The 15044-nt window shown below is 59.8% G+C and overlaps 1 protein-coding gene across 2 annotated transcripts in view; it reads right to left on the minus strand.

The window, feature by feature from the left end:
• Positions 1-215: 215 nt before the first annotated feature.
• SRC (SRC proto-oncogene, non-receptor tyrosine kinase) overlaps positions 216-15044 on the minus strand; it is a 63183-nt gene continuing 48354 nt past the window's right edge. For both annotated transcript variants that reach the window (XM_036245148.1, XM_036245149.1), the window contains 9 exons: positions 13262-13360; positions 12997-13100; positions 10991-11140; positions 6395-6550; positions 4773-4952; positions 3518-3594; positions 3004-3157; positions 2748-2879; positions 216-2462 (listed from right to left, as the gene is read on the minus strand). In XM_036245148.1, the coding sequence (XP_036101041.1) occupies positions 2254-2462; positions 2748-2879; positions 3004-3157; positions 3518-3594; positions 4773-4952; positions 6395-6550; positions 10991-11140; positions 12997-13100; positions 13262-13360 (1261 nt within the window). In that variant the 3' untranslated portion in view covers positions 216-2253. The remainder of the gene's footprint in view (positions 2463-2747; positions 2880-3003; positions 3158-3517; positions 3595-4772; positions 4953-6394; positions 6551-10990; positions 11141-12996; positions 13101-13261; positions 13361-15044) is intronic.

Consider the following 15044-nt stretch of genomic DNA (forward strand, 5'->3'; position numbering starts at 1 on the left):
TCCCCAAACGCAAGTACAGGTGTGCACACGTGGTCACATGCCACAGTGACTGTTGTCTCCAATCTGATCATGTCACGCCGAGGCCTGAACCCTCCAGGCACCAATGCTGCCCGCACAAAGACCCCTCTGACGGCGGTCTGTCTTCACCTCCCACCCCGTCACCCTCCAGCACACAGTAGATGCTCAATAAATCACTGGTTGAACTCTGAGGTCTGTTTGTGTTTAATCAGACAATATGCAAAGTATTTACAACCAATTCTGGGTTCCCTCTCCCTCCCCCCAAGCCTGGGCCATGGAATGTGGGAACCGTAGGCCCTGCCCAGAGCCAGGGGTCCCCTAGGCCTCTGCATAGTCATCTGGAATCTACAAAACACTGTTTGTTTGTTTGTTTGTTGTTTTCTTGCTTTAAAAAAAGGACAGTATCCGGACACCTTATACAAAGGGCCTTGGGCATTTAGAAGGGGATTTGGGAGCACGCTGTTGTATGCGAGCCCAGATTTGGGACTGGGACAGACAGAAGACTTGGGTAATAAACATGTATGAAAGGAAAAGTTGAAATTTCATAGGCAGGCACCGCTTGGCCTCCTTCCCCGCTGGCTGGCTCAAGAATCCCTGGCAGCAGGAATGTTATTGCTATGAGGGGGGGCTGTGGGTGAAATGTACAATGTGTCTGGGGGACAGAGTAAGGGGCATTTTTACATGTTAAATATGGACACACATGGAGGAACACACACGTGCACACACACACATACACACACACACAGAGGCCCTTGGCAAGCTGCCCACAAACTGTCAGCCACCCCCTTTAAGAGGAGCACACTGAGGCCCAGGAAGATGCCACCCACACCCTCAGCCTGAACAGCAGAGCTAGGGCCAAAACAGTCTCCTGACACCCAGCCTGTGCTCTCTGTGGGATGCCAGGCCACGGCGTCTGGACAGGAGTGGAGCAATGGCAGAGGCCGTGGCCACCGATGGAGGCAGACACTGCAACGCAGAGAAGCAGCACGGTCCACCCCAGGTCCACAGCCAGTCCTGGTGCACGGCAGCGGACACCCTCGTCCTCTCACCCAGCCTAGGCATTCCCGTCCCTACTCATGAGTTTAGAGGTGCCAACTTGGGGAGGAGAGCAGGGACCAGGAGTTGAAATGACACAGGACAAACTGGGCAGACAACCTAGGGTTCCCTCCTAAGGCCAGGGCCAAAGCTTCCCAACCACTTGGAACTTCTATTTCTGCTTGATTGCCTCCAGAGCCTGGGAGCTCACTCCCTTTCATGGTTGGCTAGCCCTGAAGGTCAAGATCTACCCACATTCTGATTCAAGTCTGCCTCTCTAGACCTGCACCTCCACCCCTCATTCCTAGTTCAGCCCCACATCCACCTCTACTCTCTGCCCACAACAGTCCCGCTAAGCGGGAAACAGCAGCAGGACTCTCTGCTGTCTCTAACCCACCCTCAGGCCCCTTGTCCCTTGGGCTGCCACAGTCTGTCCATGATGCCTCTGAGGACAAGCGTGTTGGTTCCTGAGGAAGACAGAGGGAGCACCGGGTTCTGATCCCACCTCAACCCTGACTGCTCTGTGGCCTTGGGTAAGTCAACCTCTCTGGACTGTTTCCCCATTGGTAACAGGGGACAAGGAAGTGACGATCTCTAAGGGTCTCTTGGGTCTAAGAAGGGCAGGGTTTGAGAGGGTGCCCACCCCACCCACCATCATCAAGTCAGTCTAGGCCTCCTGCTTGGGAGCCATGGCAGAGGGGTCTGGACCCAGTGGCCTCCACAAAAAAGTGTTTCTGAAATGGACCGCAAGGGGCAGGTATCAGGCAGGCTGACGGCCGAGGGCCTATCACTTTTCTTTGGAAAGGCTCTTTGGCCAGCTCAGCAGGCAGACCTGGGTGGCACGGAAGTGGGAAGGAGCCAATGTGTAAAGTCGGTTGAGGCCGGGAAAGGGAGCCCTCAGCCCCAGCCCTTCTTCCCAGGTCCTCCTGCCATAACACAGAGCTCCGGAAGGTGCACGAGGAGGCACGTGGCTGGAGCCGGAACCAGAGCCGGGACACAGTCACTGTGCCAGCCTCGGAGCCTGCCCTCGGGGCTGCGCCCAGCCCTAGGCCCTTCCATGCCACAAAAGGAGAGGCCTCATCACTGGCAACTCAGCCTCACAGAGGATCTACAGCGGGCAGGCAGAAGGAGGCAGGACCCACGGGGTCACCCAGCCCCAGATCCAAGCCGAGAAGCCAGTCTGGCCCTGTAGCCTGCTCCCTATAGGTTCTCTCCAGGCTGATACTGGGGCTCCGTGGACGTGAAATAGTCCTCCAGGAAGGCCTGCAGGTACTCGAAGGTGGGCCGTTCCTCCGGCTCCTTCCGCCAGCACTGGCACATGAGGTCGTGCAGGGACTCGGGGCACTCAGGCGGGCAGGGCATCCGGTAGCCTCGCTCCACCTGGTCCAGCACCTCACGGTTTACCATCCCTGTGGGCAGAGGGAGGAGTGAGGAGGCTGGCTTTGGGGAGGGAAGTGGGGTGGAGGGAAGCTGCCGAGAATATCAGAGAGGGCTTCCTGCCAGGACAGGTGGGTGTGACCAAGGGAAAGCCCCTCCCCAAGCTGGAGGCCCGGACCAGAGAGAGCTACGATCGGATGCTCGACTTCTTTCTTATACAGAGGGGGAAACTGAGGCTGGGAGGGGGGCTGGCTTGTCTCAGGTCACCAGGGCAGAGGGGTGGGGGACCGACGATGGGCTGTGGGGAGCTCTCTTACCAGGGTAGGGCACCCGCCCCTTTGTCGTGAGCTCTGTCAGCAGGATCCCAAAGGACCACACGTCTGACTTGATGGTGAACCGGCCGTAGAGGGCGGCTTCCGGAGCTGTCCACTTGATGGGGAACTTGGCACCTACAGGAGCAAGAAAGGTCAGACAGGTACCATTCCCACCCCCATTTGACAGGTGAGGAAACTGAGGCTCAGAGAAGGGGCATGACTTTCCATGGACTATGGTACCCACCCAGACCCTGCCCACCTTGCCGGGCTGTGTACTCGTTGTCTTCGATGAGCCGAGCCAGGCCGAAGTCAGCCACTTTGCACACGAGGTTCTCCCCAACCAGGATGTTGGCAGCACGGAGGTCCCGGTGGACATAGTTCATCCGCTCCACGTACGCCATGCCTGAGGCGATCTGCCGGCAAAGCCCGGGGCTGGCTCAGGGGCCACCCACGCCCTCCCCACCTCGCAGGGCATGCACTCGGGGCTGGGTCGTCCCCAGGATAGAGAGCCAACCGAACGCCCTGCCCTTCCCAGTTCTTCGGCACGTGAAGTTGGGTTACACTAAATGCTGTTCGCACAAAAGCAGGACCAGTGCTCAGCAGAACCACCACTTGCAGCATTATAAGTGGTCCCAGTAACACACAAGGCGAGAGCAGTGAGTGTGAAGGCAATCAAAGCAAGATTCCCGGAGCGGGCACCCAAGAGGCCAGAACTGGCTGAACCAGGTGAGTCTGAGTGCCCGAAGCCAAGGGTGGAAGAGGGGCGGACTCACCTGAGCAGCCATGTCCACCAGCTGAGGCAGCCGCAGGTACTTGCCCGTCTCCCCCTTGAGAAAGTCCAGCAAACTCCCTGGGCAGAGAGATAGCAGCTCTAGCACCCACCCTGTCCTCCCTGAGCCAGGAAGCAGGGGTTCCCAGGTCCTATCCAACGGGGTGGCTGGTCTCACTGCAGCCGGCGCTGCAGATTGTATGTAAACGCACTCGGAATGTAGTCTCACTCAGTGTCTGTTACTCAAAGGCAAGCAGGATGGGAAACAACCCAATGTTCACCTCCAGCTGAACAGAAACGATGGTCCATCCATCGATGGAACACTGCTCAGCAATAAAACCAAGGAACAAACTGCCGATAACACACAACAAGGAAGAACCTCAGATGTAAAAGGTTATATAAATGGTCCGGCTGGTGTGGCTCAGTGGTTGAGCGCTTACTCATGGACCTGGTGGTGCCATCGCTGGTTTGATTCTCAGTCAGAGCATATGCCCAGGTTGTGGGCCCGATCCCCAGTGGGGGGCATGCAGGAGGCGGCCAATTGATGTTCTCTCTCATCTATGCTTCTATCTCTCTCTCCCTCCCTCTCCCTTCCTCTCTCTCTAAAATCAATAAAGAAAAAAAAATTCTTTTTAAAGATTATATAAATGAAGCTCTAGAATAAACAAATCTAGGATGCAAAAAACGTGTCAGTGGCTGCCTGAGTTTGGGGCTGGAGGGTACTGTCTGCACAGAGGGGCAAGGGAACTTTCTGGAGTGATGAAGATCTTCTATATCCTGATTGTGATAAGGAATACACAGAGTATCCACGTGTTAAAACTCATGAAACTGGACACTTAAAATGGGTGTATTTTATAACATATAAATTATGCCTACGAATAGTTGAATTTTTCAAAATAATTCACTAATTTTAAAATTAAGTAAAGGTCAAGCCAGGGGCTTGATGTGGCTCGGCTTGGATGGCTGGGCAGCGGTCTCCTGCCCCAACATGGCAAATGGCTTTAGAAAACCAGCAAACTCGGGTAGACAAGATGCATTGTGGGAAATCATTAAAAACAAAATGAAACGAGAAAGGTGATCTTTGTTTTAACTTTCCATCGACAGGAGAAGTTAGCTCTCTTCCATTCCACCTTTAAAGAGGTACACTCTAAATCTGGGGGGCAGTAAAGCACTCCCCACCTGCTCCTTGGTGAGCACCTGATTCCGAGGTAGCCTCGCCAGAGGCTGCCCGCATCTTGGTGCTGGTCCCCAGGTCTCACCCTTGCTCATGTACTCTGTGACGATGTAGATGGGCTCCTCAGAGACCACGGCATACAGCTGCACCAGCTTCTCATGCCTCAGTTTCTTCATGACCTGGGCCTCCTGCAGGAAGGCTTCTGGAGACATCGTGCCTGGCTTCAGGGTCTTGATGGCCACCCTGGTGGTGCCGTTCCAGGTGCCTGTGTGGGGAGGGGTGCAGGCTACCTCAGTTCCCATCCCACAGAGACCCAGGATCTGCCCGGGTACCAATTTTAGCTCTTGCCTCCCTTGCCATTTTGAGCCTCAGAGTAGCCACCTGTAAAATGGGCACAAGAACAGGATGCTTCCATCCCAGGACTATTACAGGGAATAAATGAGTCTCTGGTACATGCTCAAGAAATAGCAGCTGTTGTTACGACTATGATTTTTAGACAAGTCCCAAAAAGCACCACATTAGCCTGGGATGGGAGACCATGATCCCAACTCAATTGCTCTTTTCTGGGTGATCATGTTCCTTCACAGCAGCACAAAGAAGGTGCCTTGGGTGTTAGCAAATGAATGGGGCCAAGGCTGAGAGGTCTGGGGCTCATTCCTCCCAGTCTGGGCCCCCATCTGAGGGTTGGGGCTCAAGTCCATCTGGGGATATGCACCTGGCGCTTCACAAGTCTACCTGGAGCAACAGGGAAGAAGGAAAACCTCCCCCACTGGTCACTGCACAGCAAGCCAGGTATGAGTGGCTGCCGGGGACCTCTCCAGGGTTTGCTCACATCCTCAATTTGCATATGTGCTTAGGAGCTGGCTTCTCATCCCTCTACCCTCGCCCTAGCTCGAAGCCAACACCTCTCTTTTCCCGACTTGGCCTGAACTCCGGCCTCCAGGCCTGTGCGCCCACAGTGCCCTCCGCCCAGGAACCCTCTGCTCCTCCGTCGTCTCTTCCTCTAAGGGAGGAAAGGGAGACGCCGATGCCAAGTGAATACAGTGGCTCAGAAGAACACCTTTGGAGACAGGACATTGGGACGCCTCCGCTGAAGCCACAGGCTCAGCCTACCTCACCCCAACCTCCAAGATTCCTGTGTCAGCAGCAACCAGTCAGCGGAAGGGGCCTGGGTTTTGTCAGGGCTGCAGGGTGTTTGTTTGCAAGGACGGTTTGCAATCTCTCCAGGGTCAGAGAGGAGATTGTTAACAGGCCCAGAGCACTCCCTCCATGAGCTGCGGCTTCTCTTCCCAGGGCTCTCGTGTGGATGCATGCCGGGCCGGAGTTCTCACACTACCCCACTGCGGGGCCTACTCTACCAGCCCCATTTTACAGCCTGGAAGATCAAGGCTCAGAGTGAAGCCACCTGGCCCAGACCGCCTGGCAGATCATCGGAGAGACGCAACGCCCAATCCCTCTGCAGGGGCCTGAGAGGCCAGAGTCCGCCTGGGTGCCAGCCACCACTGGGGGAGCCTCATACTTAAAATAGGGCCTACTGCTCAAAAGAGCGAATGAGACTCTGGGAAGTAAAGGGAAGGGGGATGAAGGGGACCTTGAGCTGCCAGACAGGATGGACATCTGCTTGGTTCTCAGGTGGGGACACCAAAGCCCCCCCACCCCCCCCGGGAGCCTGTGTTCTCCTCTGAACAGGTAGGAGCAAGGACTTACCCATCCACACCTCTCCAAAGCAGCCCTGGCCCAGCTTGACCTCCAGCCGCAGCGACTCCCGGGGGATCTCCCAGGCGTCCTTGGCCAGGCCCTGAGTCTGTGGCTTGGATGTGGGGCACACAGTGGTGAGTCGGTGGCACAAGCCATCGGCATATTCTGAAGATGGAGACACGGAAGTGGAGTCCAGGCCTGGCACCTGCCCTGGGGCCTCCCGGTCCCACAGTGTATGTGTACAGACCTACACGTCGTATGCACACAGGCTTCGGGGACACCCAGGACGCCTGTGAGGCCAAGCATCCACACCTGTGTGTATACGCCCTCACCTCACACTGGCTCACACTGCCCCATGCATCTGCTCACTGAGTCATTCATCCATCAGACTGTAAGGGGTGGCCAGCTAGGTGGGTACCAGGGACCCACTAGGGACAAGTCCAGTGGGACCCTAGCCTCTGGGAGCTCACAGTCCAGGGAGAGCCCAACGTCCCTTACTCGACTACCAGGACCACATGTGCGACAGAGGACAGCGGTGCGTGCAACAGCAGGTGGGCGGAGGGAGTCCTGCAAGGCTTCCCGGAGGAAGTGGTGCTTGGGCCCGCATGGGCCGGAGGGTGACTGGTTAACTGGGGACAGCACTCCAGCAGAGGACACAGTGCCTCCTGCCTGTGTAAGGCCCTTCGGGAAGAACGGCTGCTGGTTGGAGCAGCTTCAAGGAGGCCTGGGGGCGGCAGGGAGGTGAACCGGGGAGGGCAGCCCAGGGTTAGACTGCCCAAGGCCTCAGAGACCACATCAGGGTCCTTATTCTAAGCCTCCAAGGTAGCCCTGGAGGGTTTGATCAGGGGGAATAGGGTGCAGAATATGTGGCAAAGATGGCCGAGGGGACCGAGAAGTCACAGCTGCTGGAGGGAGTCAGGAGGCCCGGGTAACAGAGGGGATTGTGGGGTGGGGGTAGCAGGCACTCCCAGGACAGGCCACACCTGCACAAGGAGGCCAGAGCTACACGCCACGACCTCTCGGCCCCCAGATGGGTTCACACAGGCCCGTGACTCTTCAACTCCAGCCACCTGGGCAGCCCGACACCCAAAGGGAACAGCCACTCATGACACACATGGGCTGTGCACGTGGGCATCCTCCCTCTGCTTCCCTCTCCGCCCTCTGCCTCCCTCTGCCTCCGTCTCCTCCCTCAGCCTCCCTCAGCCTCCGTCTCCTCCCTCAGCCTCCGTCTCCTCCCTCAGTCTCCCTCAGCCTCCCTCAGCCTCCGTCTCCTCCCTCAGCCTCCGTCTCCTCCCTCAGCCTCCGTCTCCTCCCTCAGCCTCCATCTTCTCCCTCAGCCTCCCTCTGCCTCCGTTTCCTCCCTCAGCCTCCATCTTCTCCCTCAGCCTCCCTCTGCCTCCGTCTCCTCCCTCAGCCTCCGTCTTCTCCCTCAGCCTCCCTCTGCCTCCGTCTCCTCCCTCAGCCTCCGTCTCCTCCCTCTGCTTCCCTCTCCGCCCTCTGCCTCCCTCTGCCTCCGTCTCCTCCCTCAGCCTCCCTCAGCCTCCGTCTCCTCCCTCAGCCTCCGTCTCCTCCCTCAGTCTCCCTCAGCCTCCCTCAGCCTCCGTCTCCTCCCTCAGCCTCCGTCTCCTCCCTCAGCCTCCATCTTCTCCCTCAGCCTCCCTCTGCCTCCGTCTCCTCCCTCAGCCTCCATCTCCTCCCTCAGTCTCCCTCTGCCTCTGTCTCCTCCCTCTGCCTCCGTCTCCTCCCTCAGCCTCCATCTTCTCCCTCAGCCTCCCTCTGCCTCCGTCTCCTCCCTCAGCCTCCATCTTCTCCCTCAGCCTCCCTCTGCCTCCGTCTCCTCCCTCTGCCTCCGTCTTCTCCCTCAGCCTCCCTCTGCCTCCGTCTTCTCCCTCAGCCTCCCTCTGCCTCCGTCTCCTCCCTCTGCCTCCATCTCCTCCCTCAGCCTCCGTCTCCTCCCTCAGCCTCCCTCAGCCTCCATCTCCTCCCTCAGTCTCCCTCTGCCTCCGTCTCCTCCCTCAGTCTCCCTCTGCCTCCGTCTCCTCCCTCAGCCTCCGTCTCCTCCCTCTGCCTCCGTCTCCTCCCTCAGCCTCCCTCAGCCTCCATCTCCTCCCTCAGTCTCCCTCTGCCTCCGTCTCCTCCCTCAGCCTCCGTCTCCTCCCTCTGCCTCCGTCTCCTCCCTCAGCCTCCATCTCCTCCCTCAGTCTCCCTCTGCCTCCGTCTCCTCCCTCAGCCTCCCTCTGCCTCCGTCTTCTCCCTCAGCCTCCCTCTGCCTCCGTCTCCTCCCTCTGCCTCCATCTCCTCCCTCAGCCTCCGTCTCCTCCCTCAGCCTCCCTCTGCCTCCGTCTCCTCCCTCAGCCTCCCTCTGCCTCCGTCTTCTCCCTCAGCCTCCCTCTGCCTCCGTCTCCTCCCTCTGCCTCCATCTCCTCCCTCAGTCTCCCTCTGCCTCCGTCTCCCTCCCTCAGCCTCCGTCTCCTCCCTCAGTCTACTCTGCTCCGTCGCCTCCCGCTGCCTCCGTCTCCTCCCTCAGCCTCCTCTGCCTCCGTCTCCTGCCCTCTGCCTCCGTCTCCTCCCTCAGCCTCCTCTGCTCCCTCCTCCCAGTCTCCCTCTGCCTCCGTCTCCTCCCTCAGCCTCCGTCTCCTCCCTCAGCCTCCGTCTCCTCCCTCAGTCTCCCTCTGCCTCCGTCTCCTCCCTCAGCCTCCGTCTCCTCCCTCTGCCTCCGTCTCCTCCCTCAGTCTCCCTCTGCCTCCGTCTCCTCCCTCTGCCTCCGTCTCCTCCCTCAGTCTCCCTCTGCCTCCGTCTCCTCCCTCAGCCTCCATCTCCTCCCTCAGTCTCCCTCAGCCTCCATCTCCTCCCTCAGTCTCCCTCTGCCTCCGTCTCCTCCCTCAGCCTCCGTCTCCTCCCTCAGTCTCCCTCTGCCTCCGTCTCCTCCCTCTGCCTCCGTCTCCTCCCTCAGCCTCCATCTTCTCCCTCAGCCTCCCTCTGCCTCCGTCTCCTCCCTCTGCCTCCGTCTTCTCCCTCAGCCTCCCTCTGCCTCCGTCTCTCCCTCAGCCTCACCTCTGCCTCCGTCTCCTCCCTCTGCCTCCATCTCCTCCCTCAGCCTCCGTCTCCTCCCTCAGCCTCCCTCAGCCTCCATCTCCTCCCTCAGTCTCCCTCTGCCTCCGGTCTCCTCCCTCAGCATCCGTCTCCTCCTCTGCCTCCGTCTCCTCCCTCAGCCTCCATCTCCTCCCTCAGTCTCCCTCTGCCTCCGTCTCCTCCCTCAGCCTCCGTCTCCTCCCTCAGCCTCCGTCTCCTCCCTCTGCCTCCGTCTCCTCCCTCAGCCTCCCTCAGCCTCCATCTCCTCCCTCAGTCTCCCTCTGCCTCCGTCTCCTCCCTCAGCCTCCGTCTCCTCCCTCGGCCTCCCTCAGCCTCCATCTCCTCCCTCAGTCTCCCTCTGCCTCCGTCTCCTCCCTCAGCCTCCATCTTCTCCCTCAGCCTCCCTCTGCCTCCGTCTCCTCCCTCTGCCTCCATCTCCTCCCTCAGCCTCCGTCTCCTCCCTCAGCCTCCCTCTGCCTCCGTCTCCTCCCTCAGCCTCCCTCTGCCTCCGTCTTCTCCCTCAGCCTCCCTCTGCCTCCGTCTCCTCCCTCTGCCTCCATCTCCTCCCTCAGTCTCCCTCTGCCTCCGTCTCCTCCCTCAGCCTCCGTCTCCTCCCTCTGCCTCCGTCTCCTCCCTCAGTCTCCCTCTGCCTCCGTCTCCTCCCTCTGCCTCCCTCTCCTCCCTCAGTCTCCCTCAGCCTCCGTCTCCTCCCTCAGCCTCCGTCTCCTCCCTCAGCCTCCGTCTCCTCCTCTGCCCTCCCTCTCCTCCCTATCCTCCCTCAGCCTCCGTCTCCTCCCTCGCCTCCATCTCCTCCTCATCGCTCCAGTCTCCCCCTCAGCCTCCCTCAGCCTCCATCTCCTCCCTCAGTCTCCCTCTGCCTCCGTCTCCTCCCTCAGCCTCCGTCTCCTCCCTCTGCCTCCGTCTCCTCCCTCAGCCTCCGTCTCCTCCCTCTGCCTCCATCTCCTCCCTCAGCCTCCGTCTCCTCCCTCAGCCTCCCTCAGCCTCCATCTCCTCCCTCAGTCTCCCTCTGCCTCCGTCTCCTCCCTCAGCCTCCGTCTCCTCCCTCTGCCTCCATCTCCTCCCTCTGCCTCCGTCTTCTCCCTCAGCCTCCCTCTGCCTCCGTCTCCTCCCTCTGCCTCCATCTCCTCCCTCAGCCTCCGTCTCCTCCCTCAGCCTCCCTCAGCCTCCATCTCCTCCCTCAGTCTCCCTCTGCCTCCGTCTCCTCCCTCAGCCTCCGTCTCCTCCCTCTGCCTCCGTCTCCTCCCTCAGTCTCCCTCTGCCTCTGTCTCCTCCCTCTGCCTCCGTCTCCTCCCTCAGCCTCTGTCTCCTCCCTCTGCCTCCATCTCCTCCCTTAGCCTCCCTCTGCCTCCCTCCCTCTCCCCCTCTCTCGCTCTCTGCTGCAATGTGGCAGCCCCCTCCCCGGGTCTGCAGCTGAGGCTGAGATGCACGCCCCAGTGCCCGCAGAGGCCTAGCTCCAGGCCAGGCGCCTGGCTCTCCCCTGCCCAGCTGCCCGCACCCCGGGGGGGCACTCACTGGAGTAGTAGGCTACCAGCTGCTGCAGGCTATTGAACTGGGTGCGAGAGGTGATGTAGAAGCCGCCGCTGTCCAGCTTGCGGATCTTGTAGTGCTTCACATTGAGGCCCTTGGCGTTGTCGAAGTCGGACACTGAGAGGCAGTAGGCGCCTGCAGGAAAGGGCCGGAGAGCGGCTGTGACCCCCGCCTGTCACGCCCACAGGGCACTAAGCACAGTTCTGTGCCCGTCTGACACAGGAGGGGAGAGGGAAGCCAGGTCGGCAGCTCCAGGGCACAGCCAGGTCTGCTTCAACCCACCTCTGAGGCGGCCACCGAGACGGGCCAAGGCAGCAAAGGGGCACCTGGCCAGAAAGCTGTGCCACGCACCCTTGGCCTTGGCAAGACTTCTGAGGCCTGCGTAAGCATCCCAACTTGTGACCTGAACAAGTCGCTTGCCCTCTCTGGGCCTCAGTTTCCTCCTCTGCATAACGGGCCTACTCACAGGGCTGCTGGGAAGATTCAATAAGACTACATATAAGAGGGCCTAGCACATAGTAGGTGCTCAATTAAATGTCTTCTGGGAGTGTAGAAAGGGCCCCAAGTGGCTGTGTGTCCCCAGACTAACTGCTTCCCCTCTCCAGGTCTGCCCTCAGGAGCACTGTCTGTGTCCCACCACTTCCTGAAGGCTCCAGGCTCAGGTAGGAGCCGGTGGTGGGCTGAGGCTGCGGCGGGCGAGGGCAGGAGCCCATGTGATGAGCATGGCCTGATGCTCAGCTGAGTCAGCCATACTGGCCTACTCCTTGCTTTCCTTGAGCCTGGAAAAGCTTTGGGCTGGACAAACTTCCTCCCGCCCAGCAGGCCTTGCTAGGAACCTCTGTTAACCTGAGCCCAAGAGGCGGAGGCATCAGGGACCAAGGCTGAGCCCCAGAGGCGGGGGCGGCGGGAGCAGAAGCGCCAGAGGCCAGAGAAAGCCCTCCTTGGAGGCAGTGTACAGGTATCGTGCTAGAAGCCCAGCCCCCATGGCCACAGACTCTCTGGACAGTCCTCCGGTAGGGGTTAAAATCTGTGTAAAGAAGGGAAAATGGGGTCCAGAGAGGAAAAGCAGCTGGGCATTAGGTCACACAGCAAGTCAGGTGCCGAGCTGGGACTTGAATGAGGTCCCTTCAGCCTGCATGGGACAACAGTGACTTCCTGCTGATGGCCCAGGCCCTGTGCACATGAAAGCCACAGGCCTGAGCCTGAAGCCAGGCCCTGACCACATGTGCACACACACAGGCAAGCCTGTGCCCAGTGGCTGCCTGCTCACGAAGGTACACACTCCCCAGGCCCACAGGCCTGAAGACAAACCCACAGCAATTCCTCCCACGCAGCAACACGCACAATTCCACTCCCACGTGCACACACATGGCATGCACAGCTACACGATCGCTCCTGAATGCACATGTGTGTCATGGATGATCTGCTTTCCCATCTCCTGCTGAGCCCCAGGCCCATAGGAAGTGGCTCAGCTTCGTTGCCATAGTGATGGGGTGCCTGCAACCCACGTGCAGAGGGGCTGGAGAGAAAGCAGTGATATGGGTGATACATACCTGCATTCTCTTGCTGGGGGAAGGGACAAAAGAACAGGGGCCAGGACTGCAGAGGGAAGGGAAAAGCCAGGTCCCAGGACCCAGTCCAGCCCCAGAGGCCCCCCAAGAAGGGGAAGAAGAGGGGCCCATTGTATTAGCACCCACGCTGGGAACAAGCCTTTAGCTGTGTGACCTCCAGTTCTCCTGACAATCTGCCCATTCCTCATCTGAGGAAACTGAGGCCAGAGAGGCTAAATGTCCTCTTTTACTGCACCTCTGGCCACCCAAGATAACTTAGTGTTCCTCAAATGTACCTCTCTGCCTTCGATCCTGAGATTTCCTCCACCTGGAGGGTTCTTACCACTTCACTCCATACACCAAACTCCTATTCATTCTGCAACACCCAGCTCAAACGACCACAAAGACTCAGTTCCCACTGGCCAGCAGGAATACACATACCTTTCGTGGTCTCACTTTCTCGCACTAGGAAGGTCCCTCTCGGGTTCTCCGTATTGAGCAGTAACCGTTCTGACTCCCGTCTGGTGATCTTGCCGAAGTACCACCTGGCACGGTAGGGAGGAGGGATGGTATTGGTGGTCCGAGCTTCTGCCCACCCACAGGGCCTCCGCCTGGGAGGTGGCTGCAGCCCTAGCAGCCAGGCCTCCCACCCCAGCCCAGGACCGGCAGCAACGGTGAGCAGGCAGGAACCAGAGTCCATACTCACTCCTCAGCCTGGATGGAGTCGGAGGGTGCCACGTAGTTGCTGGGGATGTAGCCCGTCTGCCCCGTGCTGAGCGAGTGGGCCAGCCACCAGTCTCCCTCTCTGAGCGGGGGAGGGAGAGAACAAAGGAGAAGGGAGTCGTCAGCAGTGGCCGGTGCCTGCTATGGTCAGGGGCACTGTGCTGGAGCCCTTGAGGCCAAGGACAGCACAGGGAGCAGTGGGCCAGGCCCCGCAACCTGCCAGGCAAAGCTGGCCTGGAGCCCTTCCTCTCTCTGGCCCAGATGCCTCTTGGCCAGAGCTCACTCAGGCGGGCTTTGTCCAGGGCCACGGTAAGGCTGCCCTTGGTCAGCCGGAAGCCTGAATTCCCAGAGGCAGAGTCCTGGATTGGGAAGTGATCCCGCTGCCCTCGGATAGACCAAGCCATCTCAAGCTGCCAAGAGCTGCCTTGGAAGTGAGGTAGGGAGCTCCTGGTCTCTGGGAAGCAAGCAAGTTATAGCAGGAGAGAAGATTCCTGTCCGAGATGGTGTCAAATCAGACCATGAAAGCCTCCCCAAGCCCTGAGATTTGGAAGTCCAATCCTGGGAGCTGGTGAGACCTGGGTGGAGGCAAGGGGTGGCCCTTTTGGGGCTTGATGACAATCCAGGTGCCAACCCTGCCAACTAGAGCAACGCTTGCCTTTGTCACAAATCACAGGTCACACCTAAAGGGCTCCTTGGCTAAAAACTACAGGCAGGCGTCCTCTTGCAACCTGCCCACCCACAGGGGAAACTGAGGCCAGAGAGGGCTGGGACTTGCCCGAAATCACACAGCGAGTCATGTCAGAGGGGGCTGGTGGCGGAGCCCCAACGCCCAGGGCACTCCTACACTAACTGCCCCACGAGGAGGAAGAGGTGCTGGGGACCGGGGCAGGAGGAGCTCCCCACATGGTCGGGTCCCCTGGGCCTGGGAGGGCGTAGGGAGGGGCGAAGTACCTTTGCAGCCATCTGAATGTGAACCAGGTCTGGCTGGAGCGGGGGTCCAGAGACACAGAGGAGAGAGGAGAAAGCGAGAGCCCAACAGGAAAGAAGAGGCAGAGATGGGGGTGGTGAGAGAGAGAGGCAGGAGCGAGGGAGAGAGCAGGACAGCCAGGCGGGGCTGGGGATGGGAGACGAGGGGGCAGCCACAGAGGCCTCGCATCCAAAGCAAACCAAGGGGCTGGGGAGAGGGTCCATGAGGAATGTAGGGGCGATGGACAGGATGCCTGGGAAATAGGGTCCGGCTCCCCCCTGCCCCCACTGTGCAGATGGGAAGATTGACGCCAGAGAAGCAGAGGCCTGTGCTCAAAGCCACAGCAGGCCCAGGCTCCTGACTGCCGGATAAGAAGGCCTCTGCCCTACGAGGCCTGAGAGCTGCTGGACTCCGGCCCGGAAGGACGCCTCTGGGCCTCGCCACGACCCGAGGAGACACACAGCGAGCCGAGGGTGCTCCCTCCCCATCGCAGGGCCCAGAGAGAGGAAGGCCCTTGCCAACAGTCACACAGGCTGCATCTGAACCCACATCCCTGGTTCACCTGAGTTTCTTCAACCCATTTTGAAGACAGAGAAGTTGAGGCCAGGAGAGTACGGGGCTGGGGGACCTCTCCAAGGACCTGGGGGAGTATGATCACCCAGACGGGGGCTCAGCCGTGGGGGAGGGGATGCGGCTGAACCGGAGGGGGCAGGGTCCCTTCTGGGTGGACTGAGGTGAAGGCAACATGACGAGGGCTGTGCAGGCCGACCGCTGTGCCATGGCTGACGCACACTCAGGC

The sequence above is a fragment of the Molossus molossus genome, unplaced genomic scaffold (assembly GCF_014108415.1).
Source record: "Molossus molossus isolate mMolMol1 unplaced genomic scaffold, mMolMol1.p scaffold_m16_p_6, whole genome shotgun sequence".
Taxonomy (NCBI): Eukaryota; Metazoa; Chordata; class Mammalia; order Chiroptera; family Molossidae; genus Molossus; species Molossus molossus.